General features: G+C 42.5%; 1 protein-coding gene across 1 annotated transcript; it reads right to left on the minus strand.

Annotated features, from left to right (window-relative positions):
* Positions 1 to 11,741: 11,741 nt before the first annotated feature.
* Positions 11,742 to 21,752, minus strand: STARD4 (StAR related lipid transfer domain containing 4). The gene is made up of 5 exons (XM_084305811.1): positions 21,569 to 21,752; positions 18,921 to 18,970; positions 17,303 to 17,429; positions 16,009 to 16,123; positions 11,742 to 15,493 (listed from the first exon to the last, which is right to left on the minus strand). Exons 1-5 carry the CDS (start codon positions 21,671 to 21,673, stop codon positions 15,267 to 15,269), a joined length of 624 nt encoding a protein of 207 aa, XP_084161937.1. The 5' UTR covers positions 21,674 to 21,752; the 3' UTR covers positions 11,742 to 15,266.
* Between the last annotated feature and the right edge of the window lie 3,027 nt (positions 21,753 to 24,779).

The raw sequence follows: 24,779 nt of genomic DNA on the forward strand, positions 1-24,779 counted from the left end.
GTCAATGTGCTTCCTTGCTTCAGCTGAAATCTGTCATTTCATACACCAGCTAACTTGTCATTCAGCAAGAGAGATTTGTAAGCTTGACCTCTCTGGTTCTGCTTTGGGGTGCCAAACGCACTGGCTGGTGATTCTACCTTCAATGCATGTGACTGCTTATGAAAATAGTAAACTGTTCCATAAGGCATGTCATGGAAACAGTGTTCTTTGCAGTAATACTGGCAGGTAAAAAAACATGGGAATGAATAACTACCTACCATAATGCGTATACTCCATATACATCTATACAGTGTTTCTAGATGGCGTTTGAAACAAATACTATTTAATTCAGTTTTACGGAAGTAGGTGTCTTCTGTATGTCATGACTTTCTTTGAACTGCTTCCTTTCAGATTCATAGTCCTGCAGTAGACAAAATGGAAGGAAATACCAAACAAATAGCTTTTAAAAATAATGTATGAAATAATGCTTTTTACCTGTAAAGTTAAAAAATAATGAAAAAAGAAAAAAAAAAAAAAAAAAAAAAAAAAAAAAAGAAAGTGTTTGGGGATTTATATGCAAGAAACATTCCACTACTTCTGGGAAGAAATTGAAATGTTAGTTCGACTGGGCATGAAAATGTACATTCCTCAAGCTTGTTTTGAGAATGCCTTACTCTGACTTTTCCTGTTTATATACAGCATTTTAATGACAACCAAAATTACTCAGACTTCTGCTATCTCATTCTCTAGTAAACTGTTAGCCAAACGAAATGACAGAAGAATAGGGGATTAGAGTAAATGCAAATTTTTTGAATGCCATTGTATTTACTCATGTATTTCTAAACTGTGCAGCTAGAAAACGTTTTTATAGGGCCTAAGGGAATAATCTGCAATTACAAAAGTTTTAAATGCTTGAAGGAAGCTATTCCACAACATAATGATTTTGCTCTGGGGAAACACTCTTATACAAGGTCTGGGAGACAGTAGTGTAATCTGGCTGCTTCCTAGATAGTTTAACCTCATGAGTAACCCGTCTCACTTGTCAGCGCAGTTAGTTCAGATTTTCCTGACAAAGGGCCCCTCCCGCAAAATGATCCACCAGCACAGATCTTGCATCCACTTAGAGCTCCTGTGTCTGAAGTTACAAGCCATGTGCATGGATCAGCTTGTGAAATTAGGATCAGGCTCTTCAGCTGTCTTAGTCTTTTTTTTTTGAATGTGATCGATAGGAACTGAGAAACTATCAAGAATCAGTATGTATGGCCGTTTACACTTCTTTGTTATCACTTTGATAGCATGGGGATTTCATAATGTTATTGATGTATTACAGAAATTGCAAAAAGAATCTGATGTACAACAATGTCGTTTGTGTTTGTTAAACTTTTTAATGATGATAGTTACCTAAAGCCCTTACATGCTCAACATTCCTCTTTTGCTTTGTTTTTATTTTAAGTTAGGCCTCGCACAATTTGCTTTCAAAAATATATTGGCTACCAAAAATAGTCACTGATAAAATATTCAAATATTCAGTAGCTACATTTCCTGATGAAATTAAAATAAAAGATTCAAAGATGTCACTCACATGGTAGGTTTTCTAAATAAAATGTAATTTAGCTTAACACAAGAAAGAAGAGATAAGATACTGTCTTTACAAGTTATGGATACATGCTAATGAATGTACTGTACTTGATTTTTTTTCCCATTTCCATTTCTTAAAACTCTTTGAACTCGTACAAAAAGATTTGCTAATTGAGTGAGGTTGAAATATAAAGTACATGCATCCAGCTTTTCCCTAGGTGATGGCACACTTTGAGGCAGTACAGGGCCGTCAGCTGGAGAGGCTGGCAACGGCCAGGCAGCTGTAGAGTCATGCTGAGGTCTCTGCCTGATCTTATCGTTCTCACTGTGAGCAGGGCAACAAGACACGTTTGCAGATTTTCCCTTGGAAAAAAAATCCTGTAGGAATAACCACTTTGGAGAAGGTGATGGGTTCATCCATCTGCCTAATTTTTTGCTGTCTTTCTTATCTTCTGTGAAGGGACTGCAGGACTAATGCATTTCTGAGCCACAGGTCTTCTCCCTCACAGCCTTGGAGGCATCGAAGTTGGGTCAGTGAGGGGGGTTAGATTTTGTAATGTTTCATCCTTCAGTGGGGACAGTTGCTTCTGACCTACAAAAGTCATTGCACACCTATCAGTGCTCGAGCAGAAATATCTTTATCTGAAACATGGTGTGTCTGAGATGAAAAGTAATATAGTTCTAGTTGAGTCTTAAATGTGTATGCTGCTAAATTACACCGTGGTGTATCATAACTATGAACCAGCTCCATGCAACCAGAGACTGCTCTGTGAAAGCATGATCTTGGCAGCAGCTCAGGCTTGCACATGAAGGCTCTGGGGCTTAAAATGGTTTTGCTTAGTTTTCTTTCATTATGCTCACTTTGAAACAATCAGGACGTCTGTGCTAAAGAATTACCAATATGTGACTCAGGAAAATAGCGTGGTTGGTATGACAATACTGTGCAGAAGGAACAGCAGCACCAGGGTGTATGCACTTAACTGAAGAAGGAAATGTTATGTGCATTGGTTTTGTCTGGAAAATCACACCCCATAATTCAGACCTGGGAGTGCAATGCCAGTGCTGTGTAATATTGTGGATAAAAAATACAAACACACCCTAAAGCTATTGGAGGCAGGCCAGTTCCACATCTGCAGTTATAAACTAGGTAAAAAATTAATAATGTCCTTTTCTGTTGAAACCCTAAACTTTAAATTTTTAAAATGTTCAATGTATCAGCAGAGTTCTTCAGGTACAAAAGGGAAAACCTTGCCATCTTCCTGAAATATCTGAACTTTTCCTCTGGATGGAAATTGTAGTATTAGATAATTAAAAGCTAAAATTTGAGAGTTATACTGCGTAGCTGGCAGCTGTTAAACTGACAGTGATTTCCTGCCTTTGCACAAGAAGAGGGTTTTTTACAAGTTCAGAAAGATTCACTCTGAAACGGTAACAGATTTCCTATCCTTCTGAATACTTTGTGGTTTTGCTTATGACACAGTAAATTGCACTGCATCCACCCAGTGATGTCTTGTTAGCTGAAGATTGTATTTTTCAATTCTATCAAATTGTAATTTGGCATTGTGCAATTAAAGATGCAGGAACACCATAATCAAACTTTTGAATGCAAAAGACCATAAGAGCAGGATTTTGATCCAACATGCCCTTCAGAAGATGGGCAGTAACAGCTCAGTCCCTGCAGGAGAGCTGGCTGTCAGGTGTGAAGGTGAGTGACTGAGCATCCCCTTTGCGAGGACCCATGCCTTGGTGAATAAAGCAAAGTGCTGTGAAAAGCTACATGGTGCTAGAGTGGGATGAATATGACAACCAAAAAGTTTTGGGAAGGGTCTTAGGCTAGCAGGAGCAGGCAGTCACAGGCTGGTGGGGGCTGCAGCTCAGCGTTTGTTGAGTAAGGATCTGTCTCCTGCCGCTCCTGCTGCCAGTGAGGCATGGATGCATCTGGAAGTCACAGGGAAGTGAGGACACCTCCACAGTTATCACAGAATCACAGAACCATTTCCAGGTTGGAAAAGACCTCTAAGGTCACCTAGTCCGACCTAGCACTGACAAGTCTGCCACTAAACCAAGTTTCTAAATTCTTACATCTACATGTTTCTTGAAGACCTCCAGGGATGTTCCCTGGGCAGCCTGTTCCAATGTTGCACAACTTTTAGTAAAGACATTTCTCCAGCAAGGAGAGAGAAGAAGGTGTTAAGAGCTGTAAGAGTCCAATTTAGTGGATGTATAGCAGTATTTGCTAAGCAGCAAATACAGGAGGACTCTAGAAAATACACACATTTTCAAACAACAAGTGGCAACTGCCCCTCAGCTCCTGCACACATCCTGGGGCAAGCTGTTGGCAGAGTCCTGCCATGCAGCCCTCTGTTCTTTCAAGAGAATCACATGGAAATATGGGTGGAGGACTCGCAGCAGATACTTGCACAGTGCCTTGTGTATTGCCTGCTTCCAGAAGGATAAACGCTCACAAGTCTCGGCACAGTGCCCTGTCTCCTGGCTTGTGCAAATATTTTGTATATTTCTTGGCAAATAATTCAGTTTTGTGTGGCTGACTCTGCTTGTTGCTGCTCAGGTTACTGGATTGCTGCCTATATAGGTATGGCATTCAAGTAATAAACATACCTTTGTATAAGGGAGCAAAGCAGAAATGCTGCTGACCAAGCAGGATACACAGCTGTACCTAGTGGCAGTGATACAAGAAAATCCTGAAGATACCAAAGATAACCAAGAGACAGCACAGAACATCCTTAAAACTACTTTACAAAACAGTATTACCTTAAAGAATGTCCTTTCTTCCCCTTTAGAGTCATTCTGGTTAGATCATACAACCATAGTGGTGAAAGATAATTCTGCTGTTGTATAAAGAATATTTGTTTCCCAGCTAAGCCCCTACACAATACTGCATGGTATTGAACAAAAGTCATTAGCCATGCTGGAAAATAAGAAGTAGGATAAGAATCTAAGATGAGAAAAATAGGAATAAAATAAACACCTGGTCTAGTTATCTCTGGAATGTAAGGATATTGGTTCCAGAACATGTATACATTTCTACTTACAAGACTGTACATTCTCCACATAAGCAAAATTTTGCTTTATGCCTGGGAGTTAAAACTTCTGGCCAGAGTAATTAAGTGAAGATCAATGGAGGGTCATTACACACACAGAGTGTAACCTTTGCAACGTGAATCCTCTAACGTAAGGATGTAACAACGTACATGTATACGATTAAAAATCCTGCAAAACAACAACAATGAAAACCTGCTTTGCATGATCTTCATCCCCTCCAGAGTGGAACAGAGAACAAAAACGCAGTCATTGTGGGAAGGCGTTCAGATGTTGTTGGGATAGGCATGGCACATAAGCAGGAACAGGACAAAATAGTCACAGTGGCCCAATTCTGAATTTATCAATAAAATTAAATTTAAAGCTTTATATATATATAAATATATACATATGCTCACACAGCTGTGTAAAGTTATTGAAAGAAGCAGAGACTGCCGAAGAGTCTTTGAGACCCCTGTCTGTATTAGCAGCTACAGTAACTTTCTAAGTCATCCTCTGCCATTTGCCAGCATTGCTCAGCTGGAACTGAAACCATAGTGTTTCACATTCCTATATACATGGATCATGTCTAGATGGCATTCAGTGTAATGGACATCAACATATGAAAGATTAATAAACACAGCGGAACAGAGTTTTCCCCATCTTGGGCCCCTTTCTACCACGACACAGCTGGGAAAAGAGTGCTTCAGTGTCCTCATCCCTTTGCAAGCCAAGGACACGGGGCGTGTGGGGTGACAATACAGTGGGGTGACAATACCAGTACAGCATTTTGTGGTGAGTGAGAGCTGCCCTGAACAGCACCAGAAGCCCCTGCCCAGCTGTACTCCATCCACAGCACGTCTGAGCAGGAACTGAGAATCTAACCCCTAACTTGTACACCGGGAAGACATTTATTGTCCAAAGGGTGTTAAACGCCATGTGTTTGCTCCTATTAAATAGCAGAGAGATCCTCCTGTAATGAAGACCATCCAGTGCTTTCTTCTGCCTGCCTGAGATGCAGCACTGGAGACTGCTATATGCCGATACATAGAGAGCAAAGCTTAAAAGAAAAGGCTCTTTTGTGTATTTCCAGTAGAAATACTGTTTTCGAGAACTGGTGACATGCATTCAGGGCCAGACAGCTTGTTGTTTTTCTTCCCCTCTAAGCTCCATCCTCTTTCCTGGCCACAGACCCCACAGGGCACCCGGGAAGTGCCACCAGCTGCCAGCCAGTGGGAAAGGAGCCTCTGACACTTGGCAAGTTTTGGATATGCTGTCCTGACAAACCTGCCATGGCCCTTGGGTCTGTCAGATGCTTTTGCCCTTCTTCTTTGAATAGATTGTACTCCAAAAAGTCTGGGTGCACTGCTGAAGTATGAACGTATTCCCATATGAGCCGTCCTTGGTGTGATCAGTCGTTGCCAGTCAGTTCCCAGGTGGGGTGCAGGTGGTGTCTCCTCTTCCTCCCCATTTCCTAGAGTCACACTGCCTTCTGGTGCCTTCTGTTTCCTTTCTCAGAAGCATATACCTGGCTGACAGAAATAGCACAAAGCTATGCAACAAATGCCAGAGCCAGCAAAGAGTTCAGCAACTTGTGTTATTTTCTAAACAGAAGACAAAGGCACCTGGTTTGCCTCAGATGCTTTGGGTGTCAGCTGGTAACACTGAGGGAGCGAGGGGCTCAGAGCACAGTGACACGAGAACAGCAGAAGGCCAGGTGCTGCTCCTGAGCACCAGGAGCCTGCTTCATCAACTGCATCTTCCTCCTTCCATGGAGATGTGGCTTCAGCCATCCCGAAGAAACACATACTCAGAAACTCCCAAAAAACTTCACTTGTGCTATGAGCAATGTTCTTTTTAATATCATGTACTTAATGTCAGTTGATGTACATGTAATGGTATCCTACTTTATGCAGCATTAATACTTAAGAGTGCTGGCAGAAGAAACAGCGAAGTCAGTTCATAACACTTGGTCCTCATTGTTGTCTATATATAATACACTTTAGAATCAATCATTCACCTACATCAGTACACATGGGGAAAGTCAATCAAACAGAGAGAAAAAAATGCAATTCTTATCCCTATTTTGGGTGGACCTGAGATGGCTCTCCTAAGAGAAATTAGTGTGTCTTAGACTTCAGGCAGTTATTCTGGTAGCTCAGAAGGTGAGGCAAGCCCTTGGGTATGGTTTATAGCTGTAAATGGCCTGTGATCTCTTCCAGAGATAATATACTGACTCATATTTATTCATCCACAGAACCATGCACAGAGCTCTGCTTTATCATCTCAGCCCTTGGTATTATCTGCCATGTCTTTTAGAGCTACCACTTTCAGGAAAGGAAAAAAATAATACATAAAATAAAATAAAATACACAACCTTTTTTTGTTACTCATTTAAGAAATTTAAAATAGCACTAAGTCAACAGTAGTTAATCCAAGTTGCCTTGATGCTGCTGCCCCATGAGGACCTGTTTTCCGACCCCTTGCAAAGCAATAGTCTTGGGCTACGTTGAGGTAATGTTGTTTTAATCCTGCCCAAGGCTCTCTCTCTGCACACCAGACAAGCTAGAGGAGCTGTAGGCTTTGCAAATGTCCAGTGAGCAAATTACCAGTTTAAGCCATACCTGACTAAACAAACAGGGTGTATGAAGAGCAAAGTGCAAAAATCCATGGTTGTTGAGGAGACACTTATCTGAAACATTGCTGTGAAGGTCCATCTGACACTTCTACTTGATGTTAACCAAAATGACTTGGTCAATTTATATCAATTGGCCTAGTCACAGCAATAAAGGCACACGTGATAATATCTTTACAGATTAATGCATAATGTTTACAGACATTAACCACTAAACCCTCCAAATACTAGTTCCAAGAAGCTGTGAGAAATGTAAGCACCATACCTACAGAAACCCGAGGGAAACAGAAAGAAGAAAAGAAAACCAAGGCATAATTTTGTCACTTAAAAATGCTAACTCTCCATAAACAAGCACAACCACCCCCACAGATCCCTAAGTACCACTGAACAATGATTTCCCACAACAGAAATACTGGAGAATTTTGCTACCAAGTGCACCAAAGAGAGTTTCTCCTTAGTGTTGTCTGAACAAGGAAAAAGGGGAAATGTATCTGTAAGTCCTTTTCTATTTTTTCAGACCTCACAATCAGCCATGCATACAAAAGGAGAGCAAATAAATCTTCTAGGTGGAAAATTCCCACCCCTAGCCCCACTTCTTTTCATGAGTAAGAAATCAAAGCTGTTTTGCTTATGCTATTACTCCAGCTCCCAGTCTTGTCCTTGGTTTGCTATGGAGCATGTCTTTCTCAGCAGCATGTTGTTACTCCATAGGCCTGGAGTAGTCTTTGCTGGTGAGCAACATCACTGAGAAACATTCATGAAACTAAGCAAAATGGACAGTGTGCATATTTAGGAAAAAAAAAAAAAATCTCTGGAGGATTTCCTAAACCCTGCAGCAGCGGTGTCCTCTCTAGGTAACACCGACCTGGGGAACAATGGGGACCCATAAAACCCATTGGACCCGTGGAGTCCTAAGCAGTTGCTGTCACCAACCTACTGCCCTCACTGCAGTAGTGGGTGCCTTGTTTGCTGTGCCCAAATCTTTACTTTCTTGGCTGCGTGGAAACAGTAACTAAACACTATGAGAGCTTTTACTAAGATTAATAGCAAACAAGAGCTAGCTAATGAGCAAATCCCAGCTGTGGCTTGGTGCTACTATGCACAACAGGAACCGCTTCCTTATTCACACTACATGCTCACAAGAAGCCATCCTAGTGCTCCTGATTAAATACCAGAAATTTCATTTAATGTTTCAGAGGGGACTTTTTTTTTTTTTTTTTTTTTTTTTTTGTTTGTTTAAAAGAAGAAACAGTGTTAAGAGACCTTTGCTTGTGGGAAAATGAAGAACAGCTAGGATGGCTGATCCAGCGGGGTGAGTAGGGAACAGGAGAAGAGGGGAAGGGTCAGCATGTCTTTCTCACCTGGGGGAAGCAATCTGTTAGTTTGAAGATGCAGTACTATGATGTCCTCTTGCAAGCCTGGGAGGCACCGACCAGTCTGGTTGTCTGCTCCAGCCCCTTGCTAAGGAGCTCGGAGTCACATTATTCCTCCGCCTGAGCTGTTTTTCACCTGGGGTGGTGCAGTACGTGAAGGGCTAATGAAGGGCTTGGCCTTGGTTTGGAGGCTCCTGGTGGCTCTTGGCTTTGACGCTGGATGAGGACCAAGCCAAAAGAAGGAAGCTATGTGCTTCCCTTGATTAAAGATGAGCATAAGCTGCACAGGTAGGGTATGTCCTGATGCTTCTAAGGCAAACAGACAAATGGTGCTATGGACTTGTAACACGAAATATGTTTGCTATAATCCTGTTACAGAAGCTCATCATCTCAGAGCAATGGTGGTTGAACTCCTAACAATAATAATGAAGATACGTGTAAGAAAACTTGTACTGTCAACACTGCTTGTACTAGCAAAGATGTTAGTGACTAAATAGAAATTCATGGACTGCTTGTTTAATTGTACACATTTACTTCAGACTAAACCCGTTTGTGTAGTAACTTTTCTGATACTCTGTATAAATGAACCGGAGAGAAACTGGAACCAGAAAAAGTCAGCTTTGTTGTTTCAGTGTGTTTTATTGGGGACCAATGTACCTGCTTGTGTGCTTGTATAGAAATGCTGATAAGCTGTGAGAATACAATTTTATGGTGGAAAGTCTGTTTTTAATAAGTGGCTTGCATGACTGATCTGATGCTAAATAAAATAGTTAATCTAGACATGCTTACATCTGTTATTTACTGACAGCTAATGTTCAGTGTGGAATAAGGGATGGTAGTCATCATTATAGTGAGATGAAATTATGTGTCTCATCAGTTCCTAGCACAGTTGTGAATTACTTCCAACTTGGCATAACATTTCAACTTCTCTTCTCTTAAAAGCTTAGCAGTTGGATTAAAAAAAAATAATAATAAAATTTAAAAAAATCTGATAAATCTGTTACAAGTGGTGGAATACAGAACAAGAGGACTGGAAGGACTGTTGTAAGGTCTATCGCTGTGCCCCATGGAGGGTTATGTGAGGTAGATAGACATTTTATTTGTTCTTAAAGACCTCCAGCAATGAAGCACTGCAAACTCCTTGAGCAAATCTCCCTGTTTTGCTATTCTTGTGATCAGAAAGTGTTCTATAAAGTTCTGAGTCATTGTGTTGCAGTTAGCAGCTTGTCTATCATGGAGATCTGTTTTCTGCAAACGTTTATTATGAATCCAAAGGCTACTAAAATTTTGGATTGCATCCAAATAACAAAGGACTCATGCTTGCAACTGCTCAGATGCACTCCCTTGGAGCACTGTCCAGTGAGCCTGAAGGCCTGAATTAATAACATCAACGTGCTAGCCTTAATGCTGTGCAACTGAAACCCAAATTAAAGGCAGTGCTCGGGTAGTAATCGTGAGCAAGTCAGGGAATCTTACTCAGGACGGTATTTTGTTGTCCTGTACTCTGAGCTCATAACATGCCTAGGAGCTGGATCTGTGTTGCAAAGCAGGTGAGCAGACCCAGGCAGAGAGCTCAGGAAATGCTTTCTATGAGGCATGAGAGCACAGCCAAATCAGCCCCCTTGGCCAGCCTGAGCAAGTTGTTTCTTAAGTTGTTGATCTAATAATTAAGTTGTTGATCTAATAGCTTCACAAACATCACCTGTATCAAAAAAAAAAAAAAACACAAACAAACAAACAAAAAACTTTTCAAGGATCCTTATGTATTCATATTGGCTTGACTCACTGAAAGAGAAATTCGCTTTAGAAAAGACATTTCTGGATAATGTGCTGATTTGGGGGCACTTTAAGCCAGATGCCTAAGCAAGGGTATCGTGACACCTCTTCCTGTGGGGATCAACTGTGAAACATGTGCAAGCATCTCCTGTCATGTTCTGATATCATTTGCGTCTGTTTTCCCCCTGCTAGAGGCACAGTTCCTGGGAAGATGGACTTCACATTTATCAGTCCATACCTGTATTCTGAGTCACCAGCACACCCCAGCGAGGACCGGAAAAGGCAGAATGTATCATATAGCTTAGCTTCTGGTCTAGGACTTCAGATGTCCCTACAGAACATTTCATCTTTAGCATGTATTTTATTAATTGCTTCCATCTTCCTGTCTTCCATCATAAAATGGGTTTAGATTAGGATTAAACATCACAGTTTTTCTTAATAATTCTAACTAGCATACTTAATCATTTTCCAATGATCTGAAGTAGCTTCTGTACCTATCTCTACCCCACTTTGTAATATGGTGAGATGTTACATTCCCTACAAGAGTGTGCTGTATCTCAGAGGCACAGTTCCTTTCCTAAGCAAGATAAGATGGCTGCAACTCTGCTCTGAAGTAAAATGCTACAGAGCTCTCCCGCCTTCCTATAGGCTTAAAAAGAGACAAAAGCAAAGATTCTGCATATGGTACTGGCATTTTCTTCCTTTGCTTGTTTATTAAATACACGTCAAAATAAATGTTCTGGAATGTAACCCTAATACACATTTTTTGCAAGATGCTATGTGCCCACGTGTTTAGGATGCACTTAATTATGATGGTTAAGAAACCATTTCTTGAACATGTTAAAAGACAAGTAATATTAAGAGAAAACTAAGTTCTTCCACAGCAATCATGGGGTCATTAAAAATATGTATATAAAAGTTATGAGAAAATCCTACCTGTATCTTTTTCAAGATATTTTAATTTAGCAGAAATCTGAGTCTGAGTTGTTCTGGGAAGTTGAAATCTTCCTAGGCTGAATCATGATTTTAAATAAAGATACTGGGGTTCGTTTTTAAGTATATGGAGACTGACAGTATTACATCACCATGCAGTTGAAGATGCTAGTTAATCAGACACAACTCCCCCCAAACAAGCCAAATACTACATCCAACTACACAAGTATTGAAAAAGATGCATCATGAGTCTGTTGGAGTTCATGTTTTAATTTATTCTGCAATTGCATTCAAAATATAAAACACAAATCTCTTAAGCACTGAACACAGTCAGTTAAAACCACTGTTAAGACAGATTGATTTATACTTTCTGAACATAGGTACAACTTGACTGGTTTCAATAGAACCATGGCTCTTTTTCCAGCAATGAACCTTATAGGTTTATTAATCACCAGTTCACACAGTCAAATAGTTCTCGTTATTTATGATTACTGAAGGAATTACATACTGTCATCACATTTTGGTCTATTAAAAGCATTATAAATTAATCAAATGTGAGATCAAGGCTTGTGCTGTTCCCAGAGTATCTGTCTGAGGTACTGTTCCACCTCCTAGCAGGCTGTGGTAGAGTACAAAACAAGCAGCACAATTACGCACAAGATTCAATGATGAAGGTTTTCAATGACAAACAAAAGCTAAACATGCAAATCATCTTATCATTAGCCATCCTTCCCATCCACACACACAGGAACTAGTTAAAGTGCCAAACTTTAAATAAACTGGTATATTGCCTAAGCCCCTGAAAAGAGTATTTATTTTTCCCCCCAGTTACTAGTCATATAAAAATAATTCTGATGCATTTATATATATGTACATGCTATTTCTCCAGCAAAAACTGGTATCTCGGGTGCCTCATTCAGAAGCTGCTTTCAGATGACACTGTCCTGTTCTAGTTTAGCTGAAACACTAAATTGAAGTAATAAATGTAGCCTGTGACCCTTCCCAACAAAAATATTGGCTAACCTCACAAATGTGCACAAATTCTGCTGTTGTGATGATGACAGCAATCTACACAAAATAATTTACTTTGTCTCAAACTACCTCCTAACAAGCCAAGTAACATGTTCCTGCACTTCTGTCCCTTCAGTTCTCTTCCTATTTGTACCACCTTGTTCCATCTAGGCTGTCCATTACCTTAGGAGGAAAGCAATGCAGTGATGTGGAAAGAAGTTCTGATCTGATCAGTACTTGATTTCATGGCTTTCTTCGTTGTAAATGTACTCTGGTTAAAGAACAGCTCTGCCGCATGATCTAACACTCCTCTCAATCCCTAGCTATATAAAAAGAAAGAAAGTTTTGATTTTAAACAAATACAATACCATATGAAACTGGACACCTTTCTTACAGTTCAGTATTACTCCACAGATGAACTGTTTAGAATAATCAGTGTAGGGCTACCAACTATGCATTGCTTCAGCAGTGTAATCAGCATACCTTGTCAATTGTTGTGCTCCTAAACTAGAAATTTTTTTACTTGAATGAGGAATTTTTTTACAGGAATGAGAATCCCCAAGAAAATAAATCCTTAAGGTTTGCTAGCACCTTCCATAATTTCTCCCTATATGAAAACAGAAGAATTGTATTATGCTGACATAAAAACATCTAGCTCCTGTCTCTGCCTCTGTAATCTCTATTCTGTTATTAATTTTAATGTTCAGACTCATTGGCAGAAGCAATAGACTACTGGTGTTAAAACGTATGAAGCCAGATGAATCAGTGCTAAAGGAACAAATTATAATGTACCACAATGCAAAATAGAAGGCCTGCTTTGCTTTCAGATATTTGCCCTTCATCACAAGATCTTTCCACCCCTAGGACTGTTATTGAAAACTAAAAAGGAAATAAAATAAATAAAAAGGAAAATAAAAAGGAAACCTTCATGGAGAAAATGTATATAAAAACCACCTTCATACTTAAAATGTCAGTGATTTTCTTCTGTTTAAACGCAAGCCTTCTTTCTTTGGCTGCTCTGTGCTTCATCAGCCTATCTTCATTGAAAGTGTAAAAAGCCATTTCACTTACCACAAATAAGGCTTGATATTCTGGAGATGCTAGAGCCCTTATAATACGTATTTACTACAAGGACCTTGTGATCTTTTCTGCAGTATCTAGTGCTCTGCAAACATCCTCTCGTAAGAGTCTTGAGCTCCCTTCGACCTGCTTCTGTAACACTGATGTGGCTCTGTGAAGGTTTAATCTGTGCTCTTTATGGAGCAATGGAGTATTTTGCTCTTTATACATCTGTATCAAAACCCCTCAATCAGCCCAGAAGCTTTAAAAAAAGGAGACATCAATACGCACAGATTAGTGACTATACATGTAGTCTATGCATGGCTTCCTCTGTTATCATAGGATCATTTAAATTGGAGACGACCCTTAAGATTATTAAGCCAACCATCCACCTAACACCAAGGCAACTGCTAAACCATGTCCTTTAGTGCCAGGTCCACAAATTTCCTAAATACCTCCAGGAAGTGTGACTCCACCACTTCCCTCCTGGGCAGCCTGTTCCAATCCCTAACCACCTTTTCCATGAAGATGATCTTCTTAATGTCCAATCCAAAACTCCCCTGGCACAACTTGAGGCCACTGTTTTGTGTCCTTGGATTGTATGTATACAATGGTCCCACAATATTATGGCTCTAGGGTACTTTCCCAAACTACTGTGCAGCTGCACTTACACTAGTAAAGCACAGAGACAATTACAATCTTACCTGAGCAAATGATGCATACCAACATTAAATTCTCAACGTAATGTTTTAGAGAATTCGGGTTCCTAGCAGCACAGACAGTAGGCTTTTGAAAGCCCCTCCTGTATAGCCATCAGCATCACTGTGAGACTGAATATCCTTAAAAATTTGATCTTCCACTATCCAGCGGCTCTGAGCAACTCTACAGCTTGTGCTTTGACCTTCAGTTCCTTGTGTTTTAAGATGCTCATTTCATTTATTGCAAAAATCAACAGAAAGCCCTAGTGCAGTGCAGTCTGTACTCTTGTGGTTAAACCAATGACTATGTCTGAAGCAAGTTAGTGGTACTGTCTGTACTTCTAGTAACTCCTGGTTTTTCAGTTTAGGAAGACAAAAATTAAGCTAGAGAACACAATTACATGCAAATTCAAGTAAAAAATCATTTAGGAGTGCAGAGTATTACAGAGGATCCACTGGATGTTTGCTCTTTTGACAATTATTTGCATGACTAAAACCCCACTATACTATGAAAAGACACGTGATGACTTAAATGAGCTTTGGATCAGCTGTAAAGACATTTCTTTATCTATGCACTGAGACTGTTACTTACAACAGTTATCAAGCTACAGTTACAATATCAAAGAAATGCCAGTAATGAATACTTATTTTGCTAACATGAGCAAATAACTTTCTTATGAACAGTACTGTTTAAAAATTTAGCTATGGACCATTTCAATAGTAAATCAAAGCAAATTTCTAAAACAGAAATTAAAGATGCACCTTTACAAACTACACAAACCAAAAACTTAAATATAAAAATATATATATATATTACAAAATTACATCTCCAATGAGATGCTGCCTGTACAGCAACCTGCACCCACAAAATCCTGAGTACTCTACTCTCAATAGTGTTGGTGAGAGCCGAGTTTGTATGCATTTTTCATGCCCACACTCATCTTGTGTTTAGATTCAGACTACTCCTCACACAGTTGCAGTGTGCTGAGCAAGAAACAAAATCTTGTGCCGTGAATTAGGAATGTATGCTAAGTTATCACATCAAAGTTGTTTGGATCCTTCTACATAAAGGTTCAGGAACCATTCAGGAACAATGTTACCTCTGAACTCAGTAGCTAACCTATGCTAAGCTAAACAATGTAATTTGATTGCAAGAAACGCATGGGCTTCTGAGTCACTTTTTGCCTATGTTTTCAGTGCCTTTTTGAGGTCAGAGTAGAAATTGGCCAGAGTACTAGCCATGGCAGTGTCTACTGCAGATTGTGGCAGCATCCCTCGCAGTTCTGTCTGAATGTAACCCGTCAAAAGACTGTGGTTAGGATAGTCTTTAAGAGGGACGCAGAACCAACCGCAAGGGTGATTGAATCCACGGACAAAATCAGGTCTCACCTCTCCATAGTCAAGGCTAATACCTGTCAAGGAAAACAAAAGGAAAATGAATTTCAGAGAGAGAAAAAATAAAAGTTTCTACCTGGGGAATTTAGTAGTAGTGACAGGAACACTTTAAGCTTTTGGATACTTGCATACCTGAAAGCTGCCTGCTTGTCATCCACACTCCTTCACAAATAAGCCGAGCTTAACAAGCAGAAATGGACAGTAAAGACATTCCTCCCACTTACTAGGAAGCTTTTTACTTCACTCAGTTTGCTGTATAAGCTGAGACAAACTACACAATTTGTCTCTACCACTCCCGTCCTACAGTTGGCATAAATGAGTCCTGTCACACATGAATGGCTAATGGGCAAAGCAATAACTTGTATACTTCTTTAAATCTGTAAAATCTCTAAAATACCTCTGAAATACTAATTGGAGACCATTTTATATCATTTTTGAATGTTTACTACAGAACTATACTTAATTTGAACCAAATCTTAAGGCAGACAGGTGCTGCAAAATAAGAATTGAGCAAAGGTAAGTGGTGCCTTACCACATGTTAGAAGACCATCTTCGTAGTTTGTGGTGTAAGAGAAGTCAACAAACTCCCTTGGTGCTATGATATTCCAGAGCTGGCCAGCAGTGGTGTAACGCATCACACAGCAGTTCTTGTTGAGTGACAGAATGAGGAGAGTAACAAAACAAAAATACCTTATTATAATGAATACAGGGATATTTAAGCTGGTAGGCAGCTAGCCTTTTCCGAAAAAGATGGTGCTATCTTTCAACTACATGCTGTCCAGAAAACTTCAGTGAGATCTTAACGGAAGTGTCATTTTTGGTCTAAAGGCTGGAAGTTCTTAAGAACTTGTAGTCTGCAACTGAGCACTGCAGAGGCTGAGGGTATCTGGCTCCTTTAAACCATCCTGATTAAAACAATAGAATTTTAAGTTATGTCTGGGAACTGAAAACCATGTGGATTTTACATTCCCTTCCCACTACCTAGCAAGTCTGAAAAGATCATGAATAAACTGCAAGAAGCTGCACTCAGTACTAAGATCCTCTGTCAAGGGCTTTTAATCCACCAAGTGAACAAAACAGAATGCAAACAAGTCTTTCAAAAAGCCTTTCTTATGAGACACTTAAGTTTGTGTAAATACTAAGGAGCAATTAGCAAAAACACATTATCATATAAATCCTCCTGAAAAGCCAGAGCACAAAACAATGCATCTGTGTTTAAGCCAGATGCCTACAGGGTTTTAAAGTCATAGTGGATGTCCCCAGTAACCAAAACAAGGTTAACAACTTCTACATAACCAATTTCAAAAGTATCCCTCTTTATCAAGTCTTGCCCTCCAGTACAAATTATTTTTGCGCTCAGCACAAAGCCCTGCCACACAGCTAAGAAAACCTTTTAGGAACAGGTTGTAGTTTCTGTAGAAGCACGAGTGGATTATTAATACCAACAACCTTATTTACTGTGGAATAGATGAAAGTGAGGAGAATGTAAAGCCTCTGGTGTGTAGAATATTACACTATAACTCTTCTACATGTGAATTGTACCACAGCTCCCACATCTCAGCTGCAACCTTTCAGGTTTTATTCCTTTATGTTTTTTCATTCATGGAAAGCTGAATGTCAAGCTGCAGAAGAGGGCTGTGCAGCCAGAAAGTATCTTCTGAAGTTACCCACAGCATGTATTCATACTGTCCATGCAAATAAACATGCATTGAAGAAAACACAAGTAAAAATATCAGTACTAATTGGAACTACTGCTTTTCTGTGATGTTAGATTCACATACGTGCCTACACACATTTCCTTTAAAAATCTGTATGCAAGTCTTTACCTCCTCAAATGTTTCCATGATGTCCATCGTAGTCATTAAGCTGTCCCAGTGCAGCCTATAAGGTCCAGGGCGAATATGATCCACAATTCTGTTAGTAACATCTTCCACCACTCCTTGAGCTTTGTAGCTAGAGAAACATAAGTTTACATTTAAGTCAGAAATTCTCATTCAGTATTCCTTTAGTTTGCAACAATACACTGACTATAATGCCTTGGTATCTGGAATTATAGTCAGTGGATAATTGTATCAGAAAGACAGTACAGAAGAAGATCCCTGTGTGTATCCTTTTCTGCAATAGGCATAATTCTAGGAAGCTTTGTCCTTATGCTGCAATCTGTATTTCTTAAATTGCAACCTCTTTCCTCAAATAAAAATCATCATGTTTATTTCTCTAACAGCTTGTTATTTTGCTGCTCTTGCAATGGGAGCAAAGGAGTTCACCAGGGACAAGTAAAACTACAAGCGAATAGAAAAGAGAGCAGGTATACAATGAGAAAAACAGTCACAGTCCTCATAAAGTAGAGGTAACAGTAGTAGAACCAAGCTAACAAGAAACTACATTATGCCTTGGTGGCCTATTAGAGTACCAAATAATTTGTTGTAAGACTTTACAGAACATTCATTATGTTAAGTAGATACCAGAAATGTTGATTACTTGAATTACTAGGTCTCATTCTCCTGAGAGGGAAAAAATGTTAATAACTACTATTTTCAAAACACTTCTTATTCATTAAGCTCTTCTTATTAATAGTAGGCAACCAGTCACACAACCCATTCATTTTTTCTCTTGCACATTTCACCCCTTTTCACTCATAGTTAGCTGACTGTGGCCAGCCTCAGTATACACCAAGAATGCCAGTGCCTGGTGGCTGTTTGGAAATTTCAGTGTCCTTTTTTAAATTGGGTGTGTTCACAATCCTGGAGTCAGCTGCATATAGCAGCTGACTTTTTTGGCAGTGGTTTAACTAACACAACTTGGTGTTCATGCTACTGTGCTGGTGGCCCAGTACAGAGTCAGTAGACTTGTGGTACCTGGGGTTGTCAGTTCTAGCAGATTCACCAGGACTTGCAGTACCCCAAGCATATCAGTCCTTCAGGTACTTTCAAACACTACCTTTACACAGCACTCTTCCTTTCTTCAAACTGCTGCTTTCTAATAACTATTTCTCCATTTAAACCTACCACTAACTACAGAACCCAATGACAGAAACTCACATGGGAATGGTCTTTATGTCACACATCTTTCCCACAACTACATGCTTGATGTTTTATTTTACCAGTTGCATAGTCACTAACAGTGTGCAAACACTGACTGGCTTGTCACTCAGTAATGCTGCAGACCTACTGAACCTGTATGTGATGTATATTTCTAAGAGGTTTGGACTTATGTTGTTGCCCACATCAGCCAGTGGGAGTTTTGTGGTGTCTGGACACCAAGAAAGCACAAATCATCAAAGCATAACACCCAAAATAAATGGTACAGGCCTTTAAATGACAACAAGGCACACCAGACGACCCACTTAGCTTCTCCTGTGAAGAATCAGAACCTTCATATCTGAACTCTATAAAGCACATCTATGGAACCTTAAAAATTGATCTAGTCTGCAGGCAAACTTACAGGTATCCACTGAATTCCTCTGATGGTTTACGCCACACCGTTGCATCTTTCTGAAATAAAACGGAAGATATGATGTTACTTGCCACTTACATACCATTCTAAGATGTCGAGAAAATGCCTCAGTTTTTCTAATGAAAAGCAAAATATGCTATCATTAACTGTGGCTCACCCCGAAGTGCTCTCTTGTATATTTTCCTATAGAAAAGCAGACGTCTTTCAGACGTCTTTGCTGGTAATTCTCCATTCTTACAAAAAAATCAGTCAATTGCCTTTCTCTGTATCAAGTACTAGAAGTCTGAGCAGATAAACAGCTTTGCAGGCCAAGCCAATTTACTAGGAATACATACAGAATAACGGAAAGACATATTAGATACAGCTTTTCAATTAAAGGCAACTGGAAAACCACTATCCAGACAGGAAGACCATACAGTCTGTGCCTGCACTCCTGTAACACATGACCAAGCAGATGTGTACAGGAAGTGCTGACAATAGCATACAAGCAAGCTTAAATTACCCATCCCTCCTACATGCCTGACTAGAAATGTCTCGCAAAGTGGTCTATTTGTTTTAGGGTATGCCAGATGAAATAAGGAAAATGGTAACCTCTGATTATTATCTAACTATAAAATGGAACCTACATACAAAATCTCTGAAATTCATCATTAAAGAAAATACTACTTCCTTTTTATTTGGGATCATGACTACATAAGCTCTAAGGCCTAAACATCCTAAACAACAGTAGCATAAGTACTGCATCCACAAGTACACAACAGTGGGATCGAGTCCACCCTCAGCACATTTGCTGATGACACCAAGCTGAGTGGTGCAGTCAACACACGGGAGGAAAGGAAGTGATGTCATCCGGAGGGACCTGGACATGCTGAGAGGTGTGCCTGTGAGAACCTCATGAAATTCAACAAGGCCACATACGAGGCCCTGCAACTGGGTCAGGGCAATCCCAAGCACAAACACAGGCTGGACAGAGACTGAGAGCAGCCCTGAAGAGAAGGACATGGGGGTGCTGGTTGATGAGAAGCTCAACACAAGCCAGCAATGTGTGCTTGCAGCCCAGAAAGCCAACTGTGTCCAAGGCTGCACCCAAAGTAGTGTGGTCAGCTTGGTGATGGAGGTGATTGTCCCCCTCTGCCCTGCTCTCATGAGACCCCACTGGACCACCGCGTTCAGCTCTGGTGCACCCAGCACAAGAAGGACATGGATGTATTAGAACAAGTCCAGAGGAGGGCCATGAGGATAATCATAGTCCTATGAAGAGAAGTTGAAAAAGTTTGAATTGTTCAGCCTGGAGAAGGCTCTGGAGAGAACTTAGTGGCCTTTCAGTACCTTACTGGGTATGTAGCAGTAGGTAATGGATTTAAACTAAAAGATTTATATTAGATATAAGGAAGAAATTCTTTATTCTGAGAGTGCTGAGAACAGGTTGCCCAGAGAAGCTGTGGAATCCCCATTCCTGGATCTGTTCATTGTCAGGCTGGAGGGAGGCTCTGGGACATCTAACGTAATGGAAGGTGTCCCTGCCCATAGCAGGAGAGGGGGACGCAAATTTCCTCCACTAGTACCACCACACTGCCAAACTGAGGTGTCAAAACACATTTCTACCTCCTGTGCAAGACAGGGGTAAAAAGTATTCCAACAGCGTACAGTTGATGCACCAAAGTCTATTTAGCTTAATGAAGCAGAACTCTGAGAAGCCAAGCAGCTCAACAGAAGGATATGGCAAACTGCTTTGGGAAAGCAGGAGCTGCATTCTCTCATTCTCTTCAAGGGGGGGGAGGGGGCCTTCTCATACTGTGGAGGCTCTGATAAACAGTCACAGCTTGAAGGCAATGAAAACATATGAAGCAACATGAGGGAAGGAACAGACAGTGATCTCACATTTTATGAGGAAGACATTTGGAAGCTGAAGCATGTGTTCTTGAAGACTTTTTTCAAACGTAATTGATTCTATGATTATTGACAAAAAGAGATACCAAAAGCCAGCAGAGCCTAACTACAAGGCTGTGGCTGGTTAATTGGAAAGTACAAGTGAGCATGTCACAGCACTGCTAGCGCTAGCAGCATTTCAAATTTTCACAGAATCATTCAGGTTGGAAAAGACCTTCAAGATCACCTGGTCCAACCACCCCCCTACCACCAATGTCACCCACTAAACATGTCCCTAAGCACCAGGTCCAGCCTGTCCTTGAACACCCCCAGGGATGGTGACTCCACCACCTCCCTGAGCAACCCATTCCAAAGCCTGACTACTCTTCCTGAGAAGAAATGTCTCCTCATTTCCAACCTGAACCTCCCCTGGCACAACTTGAGGCCATTCCCTCTGGTCCCATCACTAGTTACCTGTGACAAGAGGCCGACCAACAACTCCCCACACCTCCCTTTTGCTTCAAGCCCCAGCCCCACACAGCTAGGACTGTGCGGGCCTTCCACATCAACAGCTACAAGCCATGACACACTACGTCCTGGAAAACCCCTCCTGCCATCCCAAGCTGCCCTGTCCATGCAGGTTCACTTCAGAGGGCCTCTCAGAACGCCCTGCGATAACAGCCAGATGCCTCACACCCGCGTCACACCCCGTCGCACCCCTCCCTCTGTTGTTGCTCCCAGGGGGTGACCTACAGCCGCCCACTCACCGTTTTCTTGGCGACCCGCCACTCGCTGTCCGCGATGCCGTGGTACTGCACCAGGGTGTTCCGCAGCTTCGTGGCCAGGGGCGCCGCGCTGGGCAGCGGCTCCATCTCGCTCCCCCGCGGAACCGCACTCACACTCACACTCACACGGTCGCCAGCGGGGCCCGGAGCCGCTCCCCAGTCACGGAGGCCGATGCCGGGTCCCGGACCCCCCCGCTCACCGCCGGCCGCCGCGCTCCGCCCGCCCAACGGCCGCCCAACCGCCGAGCAACGGCCGCCCAACGGCCGACGGAGGCAGCCAATGGGAGCGCGGCCGGCTCGCCGCCGGAGCCAATGGCGAAGCTGCCCGCCCTCGGGAGAGCGCGCGCGGCGGGCGGGCGGTGGGGAGGGGCGGGGCGGGGCGGGGCGGGGCGGGGCGGGGCCGGAGCGGTCCCCGCCCAAGCTCGCGGCCGCCCGGCATGGCGTGACGCGCCGGCGGTGTGTCGTCACGAGCTGGCGGCCGCAGGGCGCCTGCCCGTTGGCTGCCGCGGGGAGGGCGGGCGCTCTGATTGGCCGCGGGGAGCGGGGTTTTCCGTCAGGCTCCTGCCCGTCAGCGGGCGGGGTGGGGTTCTGTAGCGTCAGAGTGCGCACGGGGGGAAATGACGCTTTTTTCTTTGAAAATGACGATTTTGGGTTAAGACTATATTTATAGAATCACAGAACCATTAATGTTGGAAAAGCCCTCCAAGGTCATCTGCTCCAACCACCCTCCTGCCACCAGTGTCACCCCCTACACCGTGTCCCCAAGCACCACGTCCAGCCTCTCCTTGAGCACCCCCAGGGACGGTGACTCCGCCACCTCCCTGGGCAACCCGTCCCAGTGCCTGGCTGCTCTTTCTCACAGGAAATGTCTCCTCATTTCCCACCTGAACCTCCCCTGGCACAACTTGAGGCCATTCCCTCTAGTCTATCGCCAGTTATCTGTGAGAAGAGGCCGACCCCCAGCTCCCCACACCTTCCTTTCAGGCAGTTGTAGAGAGCAATGAGGTCTCCCCTGAGCCTCCTCTTCCACAGCCCAAACACCCCCAGTTCCCTCAGCCACTCTTCACAGGCCTTGTGCTCCAGGCCCCTCACCAGCTTCGTCTCCCTTCTCTGGACACCCTCCAGCACCTCGATGTCCTTCTTGTAGTGAGGGGCCCAAAGCTGAACACAGCACTCGAGGTGCGGCCTCACCAGAGCCGAGTACAGGGGGACAATGTGGTGGTTTTACCATGCTGAGCAGCTGAACTCCACCACAACTGCTCTCTCACTCACCGTCCTTAGAAGAGGAGGGAAAGAAATAAAGCAAAGAGCAACTCTCAGGTTAAGATAAGGATAATTTAATTAAAGGGAAAAATAACTATTAAGGAAGGATTATTATTAATTAAACAATTTAACTAAAGGGAAAAAAAAAAAAACTGGAAAGGGGACAAGCAAGGGGAAAGGGAACAAAAAAAAAAAAAAAAAAAAAAAAGTAAAGGCCGTGTGGCAGTGCAGAGGAAAGAAATTACTCTCTACTTCCCACAAATGAGCGATGATTGACCACGTCCTTGAAGCAGGGCCTCAATGCACGTAGCTGGTGTTCGGGAGGACCAACGTTTTCACAACGAGAGCCCACCCCACCCCAATTCTTCCTGTTTCCACCTTTTATTGCTGGATGAGACACCACATGGTATGGAATATCCCTCTGGCTGGTTTAGGTCAGCTGCCCTGGTGATGTTTCTCTTCTCACTTTTTGCCCACCCCCTAGGAGGGTTAGAGAGAGGCCCGATGCTGTGCCAGCACTGCTCAGCAGGAGACACAACACTGGTGTGATAACACTGCTGTTCCAGCTACAAGTGCAGAGCACAGCACTGCATGGGCTGCTGCAGGGAAAGTTAACATCCCAGCCAGACCCAGTACAGACGATCACCTCCATGCTCCTGCTGGCTGCACTGAATCCTCCTGGCCCCAACACCCACCCCTGGGGAACACCACCGATGACCAGTCACCAGCTGGATTTCACTCCGTTTACCACCACTCTCTGGGCCCAGCCATCCAGCCAGTTTTTAACCCAGCACAGAGTGTACCTGTCCAAGCCATGTGCTGCCAGCTTCTCCAGGAGAATTGTGTGGGAGACCTTGTCATACGTCTTGCTGAAGTCCAAGCAGACTACATCAACAGGCTTTCCCCCATCCACCAGGCGGGTCACCCGCTCATAGATGGAGAAGAGGCTGTTCAGGCAGGACTTGCCTTTCATGAACCCATGCTGGCTGGGCCTGATCACCTGGTTGTCCCACATACATTGCGTGATTGCATTCAAGATGAGCTGTTCCATCACATTCCCTGGCACTGAGGTCAGGCTGACAGGCCTGTAGTTCCCCAGGTCCTCCTTATGGCCCTTCTTACAGATGGGCATCACATTAGCCAGTCTCCAGTTATCTGGGGTCTCTCCAGGTGACAAAGACCAATGATAGATGATGGAAAGCAGACAGGCAATCACATCTGCCAACTCCTTCAGCACCCTCAGGTGCATGCCATCAGGTCCCATAGATCTGAGGGTGCCCAGCTTGCCTAAATAATGTCTATCCTCTTCAACCAGGGGAAAGTCTTCCTCTCTCCAGGTTTTCTCTCTTGTTTCCAAGCTTGGTAGTACTTGGGGACTAGCCTTAGCAGTGAAGACTGAAGCAAAGAAGGCATTCAGTAACTTTGCCTTCACTGTATCTGTCATCACTAAGGCACCCACCTCATTTAACAGCACACCCACATTTTCCTTAGACTTCCTTATGCTGATGATGTATATGAAGAAGCCCTTCGTGTTAGCCTTGATGTCTCTTGCTAAATTTAATTCTACAGGGCCTTGGCCTTCCTTCATGCATCCTTGCATTCTCCGACAATGTCCCTATATTCCACCTAAGTGGTCTGCCCCTTCTTGCACATTATCTGTGCTTTTTTTTTTTTTTTTTTTTTTTTTTTTCTGTTTACGTTTTACCAAGAGCTTTTTACCCATCTGTTCTAGTTAGATTCTGGGGGTTGAAGCCGATTGGTTCAGCCCAGCAAGGATCAGACAAGAACTATATATATATCTAAGCAAATGAGCTATTTGGGGATGTCAGATTCACTCACACACACACTCACACTTAAGCAGCGACAGAAAGACAAAGACTTTGTCACTGAGTTAGCTTGTTAACATACCGACCCAAAGAGCGTGATGTTT

The sequence above is a fragment of the Netta rufina genome (assembly GCF_964035555.1).
Source record: "Netta rufina genome assembly, chromosome: Z".
Taxonomy (NCBI): Eukaryota; Metazoa; Chordata; class Aves; order Anseriformes; family Anatidae; genus Netta; species Netta rufina.